At 34.9% G+C, this 16645-nt stretch overlaps 1 protein-coding gene across 9 annotated transcripts in view; it reads right to left on the reverse strand.

The window, feature by feature from the left end:
- The window catches only part of wu:fi37e09, a 39052-nt gene that overhangs the window by 18263 nt on the left and 4144 nt on the right, over window positions 1-16645 (reverse strand). For 2 of the 9 annotated variants that reach the window (XR_012397715.1, XR_012397716.1), the window contains exons 2-4: window positions 9579-9881; window positions 7551-7895; window positions 6874-7049 (exon numbers count right to left, since the gene is read on the reverse strand). Coding sequence is in view for 5 of the 9 variants with exons in the window: in XM_073937231.1 (XP_073793332.1) it covers window positions 3164-3232; window positions 4301-4330; window positions 6924-7049; window positions 7551-7895; window positions 9579-9930 (922 nt within the window). In the remaining 4 variants the exon portion in view is untranslated. Of the gene's footprint in view, window positions 1-62; window positions 971-1371; window positions 1783-2326; window positions 2479-3163; window positions 3233-4300; window positions 4331-6866; window positions 7050-7550; window positions 7896-9578; window positions 10100-11477; window positions 12078-16645 lie in introns of those variants that run through there. The other 7 variants (XM_002666176.7, XM_073937231.1, XM_073937230.1 and 4 more) reach the window with 7 other exon arrangements.

Raw genomic sequence — 16645 nt, forward strand, 5'->3', positions numbered from 1 at the left:
TTGCTTACAGTGAAGTTTGGTTTGTGATCTTTAAACCTGTTATAGCATAAACACTGCTAACCAGCGGGGGCACTTTTGATCATTTTGGAAGGGCACTTTCTATCCAAGACTAAAAAGGGCATGTGCACTGCACAGATTGAGCCCTATGTGTGCACGTGCCTGGGTCACTTTTATCAGGCTTGTGTCTCCACTGCTAAATGGTATCAATGGTACCCTTTTGGTGGGCATGGTGTATGACAAAGACAAAGTCAATGTCATCCTTACTCGAGGAAATGTCAAAGTAAAGCTATACAGGTCGTTCACGTATCATATACAGACGCTTTTTACACATAAATGGGTCTACTTGTGTGTAAATGTGTAAATGTTGATATGTTGATAATAACCTTTTTAGGAACATGATTTGATTAATGTTATAGTTGCAGAATAATGATGATGTAAAATAGTCTACTGTAACATCTGTGATTATATAAAATACAAAACATATTGAGCCTTACAGTCTCTGAAATGTTTCCAATTACAAAAATACCCAAAACATACATTTAGGCCTTATTTGGGTTCATAAACGATACCAGCATCTTTGTGGGCATGTTTTGACAGGCAGCGATTTCACAGACATACACACACAAAGAGGATAAAATGATAAACACACACATACACTAAGAGGATAACATGATAAACACAACAAGTGTGTGCATGAGGGGGCTGGCTGCTTCCTAAATGCTTTTTAACTGATATGGAGTTTATCGGTTTTTTTCTGTTCATGGAAAACTAAATATTATTTATGATGCATCTGTCAATAAAATTCTCAATAGGCATTGTTCTTAAAAAAAGGGAGTCCTACTTAGCTCAATTTTTTAGAACTTAAAATAAGTTTTTGGTGTCTAGAAAATGTGTCTGTGAAGTTTCAGCTCAAAATACCTGTCAGATCATTTATTATGCCCTGTTGAAAATGTCAAATCAGATTTAGGGGCTGGGACACATCACGCCAACACCAAACAACTAGTGCAGATGAAAACTCACTGCATGAGAGGACGTGTCTTTCCACACCTGACAGGGGGCAGTAGTTTGCTTTCTCATTCCACAAAAAAAAACCAAAAGATGAAATGGGCACACGCAAAGTATAAACAGAGCAGCGTTCAGTACCATTAGCACAGTAACTGTCTCTTACCACAGAGGGATTTGCTCCTGCAAATATGTCTGATAATCTAATAATCCATATCATTTGGAATTATTTGAGAAATGTAGCAAAATCAGAGCCGGCCTCTTTTTGCTCCTTCTTGACTTGAATTGGTTACGTCACTTCAGTTTTTGATCTTGCACAAAAAAAATGATCTGTTGCTGAATAACCTGAATAACTCTTCAGCTGATGGCCGATTCTGTTTGCTGAATCAGGCCAAAAAAGATGCATCAAGTCAATACATTTACCAATAAAACATACAATGTTTAAAAAAGCGAAACATGAAATAATTTTCACAAAATAAAGTTTAAAACTCTGCAAGTTTTTTTACCCCAAAAAGTCACCAGAAATTCAATAATTTTGGGCCTTTAAAATCAGAAAGAAAAAAAAATTGTACTGTGAAAAGCTTCAGAGGTAGTTACATATTTTTAGTTAAATACAATACAAAACCTCATATTCAAAATATATTTTTAAACTACAGTTGCACAATTAAACCCTTTTCAAGTATCAATTGTAATACTTACAGGAATTGCTTTCACGGGCATCCACTTCATCATAGCACATGCAAAGAGAACGTTATAAGTAATTATAAGTGAGTTTGAGAACTGTATGCTTTTTTCAAAACTCAGGATTTTAGTCAAAGCATTGAGGACTTAGTTGAAAAAAAAAATCATGACAGATTGGGGCTGTGCAATATGATGATATATGTCTTTTGGACAAACTAAAAAGTCTATCTATTAATATTATGATCTTCTATCGCAGGGGTCTTCAACCCTGTTCCTGGAAATCTACTGTACCTTCCTGCAGAGTTTAGCTCTAACAGTTGGAGATAATACACAACTAAACCAACTAAGCAGGAGAAGAAGGAGCACTTGCTAATTAAAGACAGGCATGTTTGATTAAGGTTACAGTTGAGGAAGGTAGATCTCCATGAATAGAGTTGGACACCCCCGCTCTACCACAAATTTTGTGGGGTCACAAAATGCATTGTTTACAACAATACTTTATTATTTACAAGAGTGCAATAATACACGCCATTACAGACAGAAATATAAATAACAGCATCTTCTAATAAATCTGCAATCTTCAAAGGACAATGTTTACATTTTCCATTTTATTTAGCTTAAACTTAATTTTATTTTTCTATTTGATTTAAAAGAACTGACACAAATACAGCTGAGTTTTAGTCACAATACATTAATATCACACAGCCCTAAACAGGACAAATACACAAATCCTTAATTATTGCACCAAATCAAACTCATGTTGAAAAAAATACTTATACTTACACACTTCTTGAGCTGTAACAGAAGCAGAGAAATTAAGATTATTAGTGAATGAACAAATCAGAAATACTAAGTCACTGTGATAGTCACTTCAATATGCATAATTGTATTTACAATAGGTATAAAGGAAAGAGACTTAAGTTCATACATTATGTAGTAATCTTAATGCTTTTATTCACCTAATTCATACTCAACTAAAGTAGCTCACATGTAATGGATTAGGAGAATCACAACTTTTAATGTGGGGCAAGTAACCTTGTGTAAGCAAGTGTCTCTTTGCTTACAGTGAAGTTTGGTTTGTGATCTTTAAACCTGTTATAGCATAAACACTGATAAATCCAAACTGTGTGTTTGGATTTGTGACACTGACAACAGAGGTCCGGATTCATATGCAGGTTTAATAGCAAAGTCAGGTAAGCAGTGGTCAATACAGGGGCAAACAGATGTATGTAGGCAATACAAAGTATAAATGAGTAAAAATAGATACAAAGTATACATTTGCATTTAGATTTTATCGACATTCTACATGTTTAATCAAACATTTCCCCTTTAAGTTGTATATAAACCAGCTAATTCCTATCTGTATTAACTGTGACAGATCCTTTGCTTAACATCACAGCAGCACATAAAAACTGAGAAATTAAATGATACATATTAATCATTAAAAGTAAAATTATTTCTTAAACACAATAGCTGTCACAGAGTAAAGCAAATTTTCTGTTTAGGCCATAATACTTACAGAGTTGCTTCAGATCATTACAGATATTTGCTTCATGTCACAGCAGCACATAAAACAGAGAAAAGAAGACTGTCAGTAAATCAACATGAACATGACATATGTGTTTTTTATGAGCTCAGCCTTTGCACATGTATGCAATAATGAAACAATAATCATTGGCCTAAATGTAATGTAATGTATTTTTTTATTTAATGCCATGTCAGCGACCAAGGCTATTTTCATGGCAGGAATCTTTCAACAATAAATATACAATTTTAAAATCAACAAACAAAATAAAATGTAAATTAAATAAGATTTTTTGTGTTAATACATGATAAAAATTCTAAAATATTTTCTGGTTTCACTTTGTTAAAAATGTCCTTCAAAGAGTTCATTTCATAAAAAAAGGCTTCTGGAATCAGTAAAAGCAGGACAGTCCAGTAAAATGTGTTTTATAGTAAGAGGCGTTTTGCAGCTGAGTAAGGTTTTCACCTTGGAGCAAAAAACCATGTGTTATGCTCGTATGCCCAATACGACATCTGGTAAAAACTACTTGATCAAATCGATTGTTAAAATGTCTTAAAATTCTGTGTGAACTTTCAGGTTGGATTTCATGTAATTTATTGTTTTCTAATGCATCCCATTCCTTTTGCCACTTGTTTAAAATGTAAGCGTTGATAAAAAGTTTAATCTCTGATGGTCCATTGGCCTAAAATAAATAAATAAAGGTGGTGGTTGAGAACCACTGAACTATGCAAGTATTACTCAATGACTCCCAATATCCCCTGCCTGTGTTAATCCTTTCTTCTATTGCTGTAATTGGAGCATTTCTGAGTAGAGTTAGTTCACTAATGTAACACAAACGACAAATGTTATTTTCTGAAATCCAAGAAACACTTCCAAGTTATGCCTCCGCTCAAATAGAATTTAATAATGCTTACAGTATATTGCCTTATATGGCAAACTTGTTACTAATTAGCTTGACTGAAAACTTACATGCAAAATACAGTAAGCTATCTAGTAAACTGCACTAAATCAATATTATTGAGGGCGAAATAATGACCATAAAACTACTGTAGCACACTTGTTTTGTTATTTTGGTACAGCTGTAATACTTACGCAGTTCCTTTATTTGATCGGAAATATTATCTTTAGGTCACAGCAGCACATAGAAACAGAGAAAAGAGAAGATTATCAGTAAGTGAACAGATGAACATCAGTAATCCTTAAAGGAAACTGTGATTCTTTATGAGCTTATAAGTCTATCTGCTCTATAAGTCTATCTGCATGACTTCATTAATGATTCGCAATAACTGCATACATCTGTTTATGTCTTAACTAAATTAGAATCATTATTAATGCGATTCAACAAACAACAGCACAGCTTTCAGAGGTTAACATTCAGTTGTTTTAAGATTTTCAGTGATGTGGCACACCTGTCACATTTTAGATGCTACTGCTTTATCTATAACAAAAGATAAACATAAAATTACCTTCCATGTACTGTAGGTACACCGGCTTGAACATGACAGCTAAATCTCTCACTCAGCAGAATGAACCACAGAAAAACTTGAGCACAAGCTACAGTTTGAAACAAACTGCACTGCTTTGTCAATAAATTACAGCATTAGGATTACCCATACACTCTATACCCTGGCTGCTTGTGTTTTAACATTAGATGGTGTAACAAATGAGATATTTTTTGTTTTTCTTCTGTTGCGCTCAACAAACAACCAATTGAACAGAGAAGGGTCTCATGACCTTAAGGTTAACTTCACACCTTTCTCCAAATTTCATGTGGTAAAATATTGACACTTAGGCATGACCAAATAACCAGAGAAGGCTCTCCGGACCTTAAGGTCAACTTTCTCCAAATTTCAGGAGGTAGAATATTGACTCTAGATAATCATGCTGACACTACAAACCTCAAATTAGTGCTTTGCAATCAGAAATAAAGTGCAACTAGCTGAGAGAGAAGGGGGCCTGATCAACTTACACTTCTCTCTTACCTATTAGGCCGACCTTTGGCCAGCACCCAAATTTTGACTATAAAGGTGAGGGTTTCTTGCTGGAACATTGGAAGCTCAGCCGTGGAATAAGCGCGCATCGCCTGGCATTCTCGGACACACGTGTTGGTTTTCCAATGTGACTGCAACGGGCTCCCCAGTCTTTGAAGAGGAAAATGATGGCACGTCTCTGAGGTTGTATATACTTGTATCAAATTGCTTGAAGTTTTCATTATCTGTCTTTTATTCATGTAACCTCATCTTTATTTCGCATTTTAAGCCTTTTATGCAATTTTGTTGTACTTCGATTAATGATGTTCATGAGTATGATTCATGATTATTGAATATTATTGTGATAATTGATATCAGCTGTGTGTACCAGCAATAAACAGTTGTATTGCTTGATTAGTATGGTGTATGGACCATTATTGGTGCCTTCTCTTGTCGATTAGCACCACACTTGTCTCACTTGCATAAACACATACCATACTAAAACCTTTTTGTTATGCTGAAACATTTTACATACTAAAATTTGGGCCGTACTAAAACAGATGGGCATTCCGTTTCCCATACACGCTGCATGCAGTCATCCAATCAAAACAGACTGGGTTAATGAACCAGTCACTGCAGACTAACATCACAAAAAGTGGGGTTTGAAAAAATGAAATCACTGAACAAATCATATGGGAGTAATTGGGACAATAAGGTAAAAATAAATACATTGTATAAGACAAAGTGATTTTTGCCCTTGTATGCATATCAGCCTGTTGTTAGGGACTAACCCAATCCAAAATATGACCTTTTTTAAGCCAAAATAGGTGCACTTTTTGGGGCAGTTCACCTAAAATGAAAATTCAATCATCATTTATTGTTCCAAACCATTCTTTGTTATGTTGAACATAAAAGAAGATATTTTGAAGAATGTTGGAAACCTGTAACTACTGACTTCCACAGCATTTGTTTATCCAACTATGAAAGTCAATAGTTACAGATTTTGAGCTTTCTTCAAAATATCACCTTTTTAATTGTTCAACAGAAACTCTATTTGGAAATTGGAAAAAAGTAATTAGCACTTTTTTTTTATTTTTGGGTGAACTATCCCTTTCATCTATCCCTAATATTCAGCAAAACCCTAAATATGTTTTCCCTCTTTCTAAACCTGCAGGCATCATTTTAGAGCCTTCACACAGCTAATTTCAGTGTAATGACAGATGATTATGACCATCACACATTGAAAAAATGTGTAGCATTTCTGAAAAGTACATTATTATATTATTGAAAGTATATTATTGTTGAAAAGTTTATAAAGGATATGATGTTATAAGAAATCTGCTCATCAAAATTGTTCCAAAATATAGCAAAATGGTTTGATAATCAATGGTTTATTGATCACCAATAAACATTATAAATGGTTGTGTGCAAAATTTGTTTGGTTTTGTTTTAAAACATTTTGAATTGGAGAAAGTTCAAAATAACATTTGTCTGAAATAAAAAGTTTCAAGATCAATTCAAAGCATCCTGGATTACACAAATTATTGATTTCTTTAAGTGGTTATTTCTTTAAAATTGTCCTGTAACTGTCACACCATCCCTGTTTGCAATACTGCAGCTCATAATTACCTGTTATAAAATTTGTGATATTTGTGAAAAAATATAAATAAATAAATGAATACATTTACACCTTACTATTACAGAGTAAAGCTTTTTTCTGTTCCTTTGTCAGCTGCAATACTTACCTATTGGTTTTCTTGATTTGGAGATCTTGCAGCAATAGCACACAGCAACAACAACAGCAGCAGCTAAAGCAATTCCCAGCAGAACAATCACTATTATTCCACCCGGAGACCCACCTGAAGCTGGAACTGATAAAGACAGTCATTATAAACAGTCTGATCTATAACAAAGACTTTAAACATCAGTACCATTTACAACTGGAGTAAGATCTGATACTGTAATGATAAAGACAATCATTATGGACAGTCTGCTCTACAAACATTATAAACATCAGCACTATAGAAGATCATCCTTACACAGGCGGCCCTAAAGCAGGTCTGTGTCTGCTCTGAATTCAGTGTAATGCCTCATTAAAAGGTTTGTGTAACAGTTTGTGTCATTAAATATTCTTGAACATTTATGCAGCTTCAGGTTTGGTTTCTGTGCTGCAATAATGTGTAAAGATGCTTAAAACTTCTGCTACTGTAACAGAGTAAATGACTATGTTATGAAAGGTACAGTATGACATCTCTGATCACTAAATATTGTTAGGTCTGATTCTTCATGATGTAAGATTTGAACAACACATCATCTGTTATTCACAGATGGCTGATAAACAATCAAGGCTTTAAAACCCTTGAATTACTCACCAGTGACAGCAACAGTGATTATCTTGTATGTCATGTGTTCGTTGCTGTTGATCTTCACTGTATAAAGTCCAGCATCTGTGTCTTTCGTGTGGCTGATGATCAGAGATCCAGTCTGGTCATTCAGCTGCAGTCTGTCTCTGAATCTCTCATCAGTATTATAATATGGTGGACTCTTGGTCTCTTTATCTTCTTTAGCCAGGAGTTTTCCCTCATCTCCAAACCTCCACACTATCAGCTCATCTCCTTGTAGTTTAGTAATATCAGTCTGAAGAATGACTGGTTTTCCCTTCGTCACTGATACATTCTTCATTTCAATATTATAAATATCACTAGCAGATGGAACCTCTGAAAAGAGAAACATTCACAGAGGTTAAACATACTGAATAGTCCTGGTATATGAACTGCACTACACTATGATGCTTTACTGTTCATTTGTTCTGCTTGTGTTAATGGCATAAGATACATGCATATTAATAAAAAGGTAACATTTTTACATGTACAACAATATATACAATCACTTCGCCATATTTATTATGTTTATGTATGTGTGCAAGTATGTACATTAATATTTAATGCCATGTCAGACTAAATTATAATAAATATTACTTTGAGTGGGTTCAGTTTATGAAACTGTTTACTAGATACTGTAGATTAAAGGAGGACAGTATAATACAAAAAGCTTGACGGAAAGGGGAACATTAGAGAATATATACATTCTTGAGTCGGTTCTTCAGGATTAAGACGCATGAGTCTGTCTTGTGTGACATCTGCAAATACACCTTAATCAAAATTAGCTTTATAATAGATTAGGAGATAAGTGATTTTGTGTGGTTTGTTATTTGTACATGTACGGTACATTTAACACTTTTCACTGTACTACTGCAGATGCAAATGACTAATTGCACTTCTTCGAACTACAATACTATGAATTATTTATTGGTTTGTTTGAAAGTATTGTAATTGGTGAATTGAAATTGAACAAAATAACTGCTCATTGTGTGTGCGAGTGAGTGAGTGAGTGAGTGAGTGAGTGAGTGAGTGAGTGAGTGAGTGAGTGAGTGAGTGAGTGTCCACACCGCCCAGGCAGAGGTAGAGACGGAGGGACATTTCCTTACCCACTGCACAAACTATCAGCACATCAGAGAAACATTCTACCCCAAACTACAGAATATTTACAAACAATTCACCGAGTTAGACAATAAAACACAACTGCAGTGTTTACTAGGGGAAAAAACTGATTATGTCCTTCCAGCGGCCCAATACATTAATGCCTGTTGTCACAAAAAGAGAGAGCAGACCGATAAAAACATCAGTGCTGCACCTGCAAACACACGCGCACACACACGTGCGCACACACACACGGACACGCACACACACCTAGATTATTATAAATCATTCATTGTAAATATACTGATTATTATAGTTTTAATTACGGTTTTATTCTAAAAAATGTATTATATGTACTATATGTATTATATGTTTATTCTGATCTATACTTATTTTTATTTATATTTATAAATAATATGATACATTGAATATTAATGTGATGCATTGAATAATGTATGATAAATTAAATAATAATAATAATATATATTGAATAATAATTAATATGATTTTTTTACACCACTACTACTACTACTATTTACTGTGTTTTTTATTAAACATGCAAGTTATTTTATCTTTATTGGAAAATTTATAAACGCTTTGGCAATACATTTGCAATATTTGTCATGCCAATAAAGCAAATATTGAATTAAGAGAAAGAGAAATGTGTCAAAATAATATACACTTCTTTTTAGGACTGCTTTGTAAAAGCAGTATCAGTCTCAGTCACGCTGTTGTTTTAGATACAATATCAATCACGTGACCACCACTGATGATGAAACCAAGCAACTATTGTCAAAAAATATGTGATATTGTGAAAATAAAACTGCGAGACTGAATATAACTAACATTAACTGAATTTTAGGTTAATATTCTATTAATTTTGTCATTCTGATATTTTCTAAGGAATGCATAATTCCTCACCTTCGACATTAACAGTAAATCTTATATCTTTGGGCCCAGTATTGAGGTCAATCCGAAGTATGTAAATTCCTGAGTGTTTGGATCTCATGTTGTTGATAGTCAGAGATTCAGTCTGATCATTCCTCTTCAGTCTGTTTTTCAGTATCTCCACATATTGAATATTTTCAGTAGTGGTGGATCCCTTTTTTTGAAAAATCCACTTTTTCTGAATTATTCCGTGCATTTGAGTGAGGTCAGGATTTAAAGTGACAGACTCTCCCTCCATCACTGACTTCACTTTATCTTCATCAGCACTAAACACACCTGCAAAACAAACAGAAATCAGTTCACTACTGGTAATGTTAATGAACATATTTAACTTATGCAATGTACAGAAACAGCAATAGTGTGATTGTCAAGCCAAGTAATCTGGATTGCTATAGCGTTTATACCAGGGGTCACAAACTCTGTCCTGCAGAGTTCAACCTGTCTCAACACTCCTGTCTGAAAGCTTCAAGTATACCTAGTAAGTTTGATTAAGCCTAGTTCACACTACAGGATTTTAAACATCAGCAGATCGCTGTGCCGTTCACACTACATGACTTGACTTTGTGTCTTCTAATCTCTGAGGTGTTCACACTACGCAACACTCTGTGAATGATCCACAAGAGGGGGGTCACACACTACATGATCTGACAACAACTCATTCCCCATCAGCTCATTCAAGCTACCAAACCACAGCCAATGAAATTTTGAGGGAGTCGTCTTCAGAAAAAGCTGAACAGTATTGGCTGCTTGTGTGCTGATTACATCACTGACAGCGTTTCAAGCTTTGGAGAAAGCATTTAAAAACATCGTCAAATCAGCTTATTTATCAGCGGATTAATCACTCATCTGCAAGGTTCCAGTGGATAGATACACAGAGTTTTTAATTTTTGTAATTTTATAACTCTTTGAAATAAAACGAACATATCTATAACACCCTGCCGTTTTCTAACTATCAGTGTATTTCTTTCTGAAAAAAACAGTAAAGAACTGAGCATTTCTGCCTTAAATTACCATATTGGTTAAAATGACTGCATGCATGTCTGATACTTTTCACTGTGACTTTAAATATGTGTGCATTTTCTTGCCTAGCAATTTCCTGCTAACATAAACAAAACTGTCTGATGGCAAAAACATCAATTTACTTCAGATATCTTTCAAAACAGCATATTCTGTGCTGTGAAATAGCTCCTGTTTGAAAGTGAAAATGAAAGCCAAGACCTTTAAGTGTTTTAGTATCTTAACTACATATTTATAGGCTGTATTACCAAAAAAAGATTATATTTTTAGGGTAATGGTGTCATTAAATATGATGCCAGACATTCAAAGCTTAATTGTAATATCTCAATAATAGCTTTGAATGTAAATATGTTGTGACAATATGGCGTTTCATATGAGAACGATCAGAATGAGCAGTATGGTAATTCTAATAGTTACAGAATTCTAGTTCCACTGTTAATATAGCCTCCTCTCATGTCTGTGTAAACACAGAATGAAGCGAGTGCACCGATGCCCATTCTGACCAATCACAGATGTTTCTGCTGAGCTCCTGAACACACAGGCACTCAGCTCATGCTGATCTGCTCTCTCATTGGCTGCAGCTCGTCACTACATCTGACCACACGTGGGGTTGAGTCGGCCAACTGCTCTGGAATATTTAGCATGCTGAATGTTGGATTTACGTCTGCGAGGTGTCTGCGACGCGTCAGCGAGCCTCGTTGATGCGTTGTTCAGTAGTTCATACATAAAGAGCGGCGAGCGCCGTGCACCCGCAGATTTCTTCCCAATCACAGCCCGATCTGTCGGCGAGCTCGTTAACTTCCAAATCGTGCTCAAATCAGGCTTAAAATCCTTTAGTGTGAACTAGGCATTAGCTTGTTCAGGTGTGTTTGATTGTTGTTTGAGCTAAACTATGCAGGACAACAGACCTTCATGATTGACCCCTAAATAATAAAAATAATATAAATTGTCATAGCTGCTTCACAATGATAAATAGGCAAAAGAGTAGAATTATTGCATGACGTTTCATCAATTTAAAACCGAATGGAACATGTCCACTTGTTTGGAGAAAGTGACCATTGAAGAGCTGCTACCAGCTTGCAAGAATGTACCAACTTCCCCCTGTAAATGAAGTGGCAGAGAAAAGTTGTTGCTATCAAACATTGTTTACCAAGTCAGTTTAACGGTGAGTGTATTGATCAAATAGGCCTATTGATGGACTAAATACAGTATTTCATTGTGATACAGTGTTTCTCCTACCATTTTATAAGGGGCGCGCCCGCCCTCCCAATGACTGTACCCGCCCCCCTTGAAATCACATTAATTGTATGATCTATAAAGCGCCAGATCACAACTTTTTTAATAAACAAGCTAAATAGCTATATGTAACATCTTATTTACACAACAGCATGTCATTTCTGTTCCGCGCTTGCGTCATTACAGCTAAAATATATACAGATGCAGACATCTCAAGTCTCTCAAAAGATACCCGCAAACGAATTATAATCTTCCGAAATCGCGTGTCTCCCGTCCGGTCTTCAAATACGTCCCGCATCCCTCCCCGCTCTTCAGATACTCTCCCGGAAGCTCTGTGTGTCTTCTGCAAATTCATACCGGCTCCATGATCCCCCAAAATTAATTAAAATACCCGGAAATCATGGCAACGAGAGTGAATGAGCACGTGAACAGATCGCGAGAGGCACAGTGATGATCTAAATATTACATTTGATAGGTTAAATGAATAGAGCAGTAAAAATATCGCGAGTGCAAATCCCTTTGTCGCTCTCATTGAGAGATCTGCTGTCAATAGTTGGAGACGAGCAAAATAGTTGAATGGTTCAGCATGTGCTTAGGCCTTTTTGTTTGACACCTGAAAGTTCTGTGTTTTTGACAATATTACAAATTCACTAAAAAGCTGGCTGGAATTATTAGATAACTTTTTTAACATGAATATATAATAATATAACTTCTTGTAATACATGCATTGCTTTAAGAAGTAATTTATAGGCCTATTTCCTTTTAGTAAGCACGTATTTATATTTATAGATGTGCAATTTAACTCATTTTTATCGTTCATCATTTGCAATGTTTCCAAAATGTATTGTTTGTAATTTTTCTGTGGTGGTTTATTTTGCTTTGGTGACACCTGATAAAGAAAGCACTACGCTGAAGTAAAATGAATGGATGAATTATTTTCTGTAAAGCTGCTTCTGGCCATGACATGTTCACATTTAAACTGTTATAAGAGACATGTTTAATAAATGTCTCAATAAATGGGCCAGACATTTCTGACTTTCCATACCAAGAGGCTCAGGAAATGTTCTTCCAGAAGCCCATAAGGATACATTGCAGTGACAAAAGCTGCACGGTTTGTGAATAAAAAAGATGTAAAATAAATGTTAATTTATAATCTACAAACGGTTGTACAGTTCAAATAGTTGTTCAGTTATTTACTGCTGTCATTAAAAGGCCATGACTTCTTGTATCAGTGTGAGTCTAAACATCCATGCTGCGTTGGGCCCTTTAATAGACCCTTTAATTTTGACAATTAAAACAATAGTAATAACAACAACTTCTGCAACAACATCAACAACAATAATAGTAAGCTATTTTATATATATATATATATATATATATATATATATATATATATATATATATATATATATATATATATTTTTTTTTTTTTTTTTTATAAAAATAGAACTATATAAGACAGTCCTTCAATAATCCACTCATTAAAAAAATTTAAGATATTACTAAACTTAAATATATAGGCTATGGGCTCTGGTTTATTAATAAAAAGTATTTCTCCAGTTTGTTTTCATAAACCAACAAGGATAACTTGCTAATGAATGCAGCATTTTGTACATTTTTTAACTGAATAAAATGTTTCTTCATCTGTTTCTTGAATTAATGGAATGGAATTGTTTTGTCAAAAAATAAATAAATAACCGGGACAAATAAAATAATATAAACATGACACGCGCACTTGGATCTCTCCAGTCATCGTGCAGGTGCAGATGCAGGCCGCAGGAGCATTTTCAAATAGCGCTTTGTAACAGCTCCTTTCCTCCATGTCATGACGACTGTCATCTCTAACACACAGAAGGTGAGTAAATTGGCAAAATAAATATACAAATTAGATATGATTTGCACACAAATATTTACACTTACACGCATTATTATGTCGTGTAACCTGTTCTAGGAACATCTTGCGAAGAGATTGCTGTTTTATAAGAGGTGTATTATTTTGCGATAATAACAATAGGCTGGATATACATAATCACTCAAATTACACGTCTACCTTAAATGTATTAATTTATTTAGTTTTTTTTTGTCTTGCCTTACATGTACAGTGTGTAGCGAGTGTTTTGCAGGGTTCCTTATATGCAGTGCTTAATTTGTGAATCGCAAAGGCCCTGGAACAGATCGGGATAATGGCATACTACCCAAGGAGGAAGACCGGGGGAAAAGCTGGCCGTTGGATAGCGGAGGTTGGTTGTCACGGACGAAAGTGAAGAGGGTTGGGGAGTCGCGAAACAAAGTGAAAGTGAACAGCAGACAGGGGAGGAGGCCGGGTAAATAGGAGGATTGGTAAAATGAGGTGCCGGATCAGATTTCAGAGCTTCCGGATCCGGCTTGTTCAGGTGTTATACCATGACCATCAAAATCTGTGACCCTAGGGGGGCGTGGCTGCGTAATCTATGCAAACTGCATATATGCCTATTAATCCAACAATGGCAAAGTGTATAGAAAACTTTTGTTTAGAATAACACAAATTAAGCCCTGCTTATATGATTGTTTTACACGCAATGCTATCTAACATTCTTTCCTCATATTACTCAAGCAATATTACACATTTGTTATTAATTGCGTTTCTTAAACAGTTACCTGTGTGACAAATTGTGTCCAAGTAATGTACTTCAATACATTTTTATTAATTCTCACAAAAACGTACATAAAGCCTGCTTTTGTCCTTCTCAGAACATCCACATAAACCCTGACATTGTTCAGTATTCTGTCTCAAACAGCCGTTTGAGTCACCTCAAATGTAAGTATTTTTAAAGTAACTGAATTGGAAACAAATGTAAGACATACATACTTAATTTAACAAACAATACTATTTAAAATTTATTATCCAGCTGGGTAACACTAAACTAATAACAAATAATGATAATAAAAACAATACTAACTTATTTTCTCATTTGCTTATTTCAGATGTATCTATATTATGTGTAAATCATTGTGACAGATATGGACTAGAAATGTAAAAGTTTGCTGTATCAAATCCAGGTAGCAGAGGGACTTTAGGAGCCTGATTAAAACAGTCAGACACACTTCACTTGCAATGCAGATCATCATTTCTGGACAGCTTTCTACTTGCTGCTGTGGACATGAAAGGTTCAGTAGACTTTTTGCTCTGAATGAATGGCTATTAACATGGTGTGAAGTAGAGCTGCACAATTAATGGTTAAAAGATCGCGATCTCGATTCGACCCCCTAGACGATCTTAATCCAGCATTTCTATGATTCTGTCAATCATATTTTCAAGTTCAAGAGAGAAGCAAAGGCGGCTGCACGAGTCTTTTCATTGTTTCACATACTTTGCTCAGTGATATGGACACCTCCAAATGATGTTGAAAGAGTCACATTCTGTATTTGTTTGTTCCATATTTTTATTTTATTGTTTTTATTTCTTTTTCCTTTGCAGGTAAGAAAATAACTGTATATGTGCAGTTGAAGTCAGAACTATTAGCCCTCCTGAATATTAGCAACCCTTTTCCTCCCCAATTTCTGTTTAATGGAAAGAAGATTTCTGAACATAAGAGTTTTATTTACTCATTTCTAATAACTGATTTATTTTATCTTTGCTACGATGACAGCACATAATATTTGACTAGATATTTTTCAAAATACAAGCATTCAGATTCAAAGTGTGATTCAAAGGCTTAATTAGTGTAATTACGCAGTTCATTGTATAACAGTAGTTTCTTCTGCAGACAATCAAAAAATATATAGCGCAAAGGGGCTAATATTATAGACCTTAAAATGGGTTTCACAATATTTAAACCTGCTTTTATTCTAGCCAAAATAAAACAACAAATATCCCTTTCTCCAGAAGAAAAATATTAGAGGAAATACTGTTAAAATTCCTTGCTCTGTTAAACATTATTTGGGAAATATTTATTTAAAAAAAAATTCTTAGGAGCGCTAATAATTTTGACTTCAACTGATAATCGTTTTGAATAATCGTGATTACAATTATGACCAAAATAATCGTGATTATGATTTTTCCCAAAATCGAGCAGCCGTACACTGTAAAACATTTATTTTTATGCACAACACTGTGTTAGCTATGAAAGAAAAAAAAAAAACATATCAAATGCTTGTCGTTATTATAACTGTAAAATGCGTTATGATCATTTAAATGTGCACGCACTGGCTTCACTTTCACAAAAACACACACATGCAAATCATTCTTTCAACATGGCTCTCAAACAATTACTCTGTGCAACAAATGGAACAACTTTACAACTTTATAACTTGTTATTCATAGCATTTGCAGGTTCTGTTCACTAAAGTAGTCGTCAATGGCATGCTACGTGCATGCGTTCTCGGTAGCTCGTGGTCAGCTGACGTGTGATTTTGCGGCCGCAAATAAATCATTACATGAGACAGAAATTACATTTCTGGGTGAATTATACCCTATAAATACAGTATGTGACACTTTTAATGCCATTTGAAGGTGTTCAAGTTCCTGTGAAGACCTGTGCAGCCGCCTTTAAGCTTCTCACCTGACTTTGAAAATATAATTGGCTGAATCGTAGAAAAGCTGAATTAAGATCGTGTGTAGGGCCGAATCGAGATTGTGATCTTTTTTCGATTAATCGTGCAGCCCTACCGTGGAGTTCAGCACTTGTCATCTTTCCAGTATATGCTGTGTAGTGTGTATAGCGCCTTTATGCAGCACGTTGGCAATTCCTGCAAAACTGAAAGTAAAAGTATAATACGCAAGCATTTATAAGCTATTTAAAAGCAGA

Source organism: Danio rerio, chromosome 22 (assembly GCF_049306965.1).
Source record: "Danio rerio strain Tuebingen ecotype United States chromosome 22, GRCz12tu, whole genome shotgun sequence".
Taxonomy (NCBI): Eukaryota; Metazoa; Chordata; class Actinopteri; order Cypriniformes; family Danionidae; genus Danio; species Danio rerio.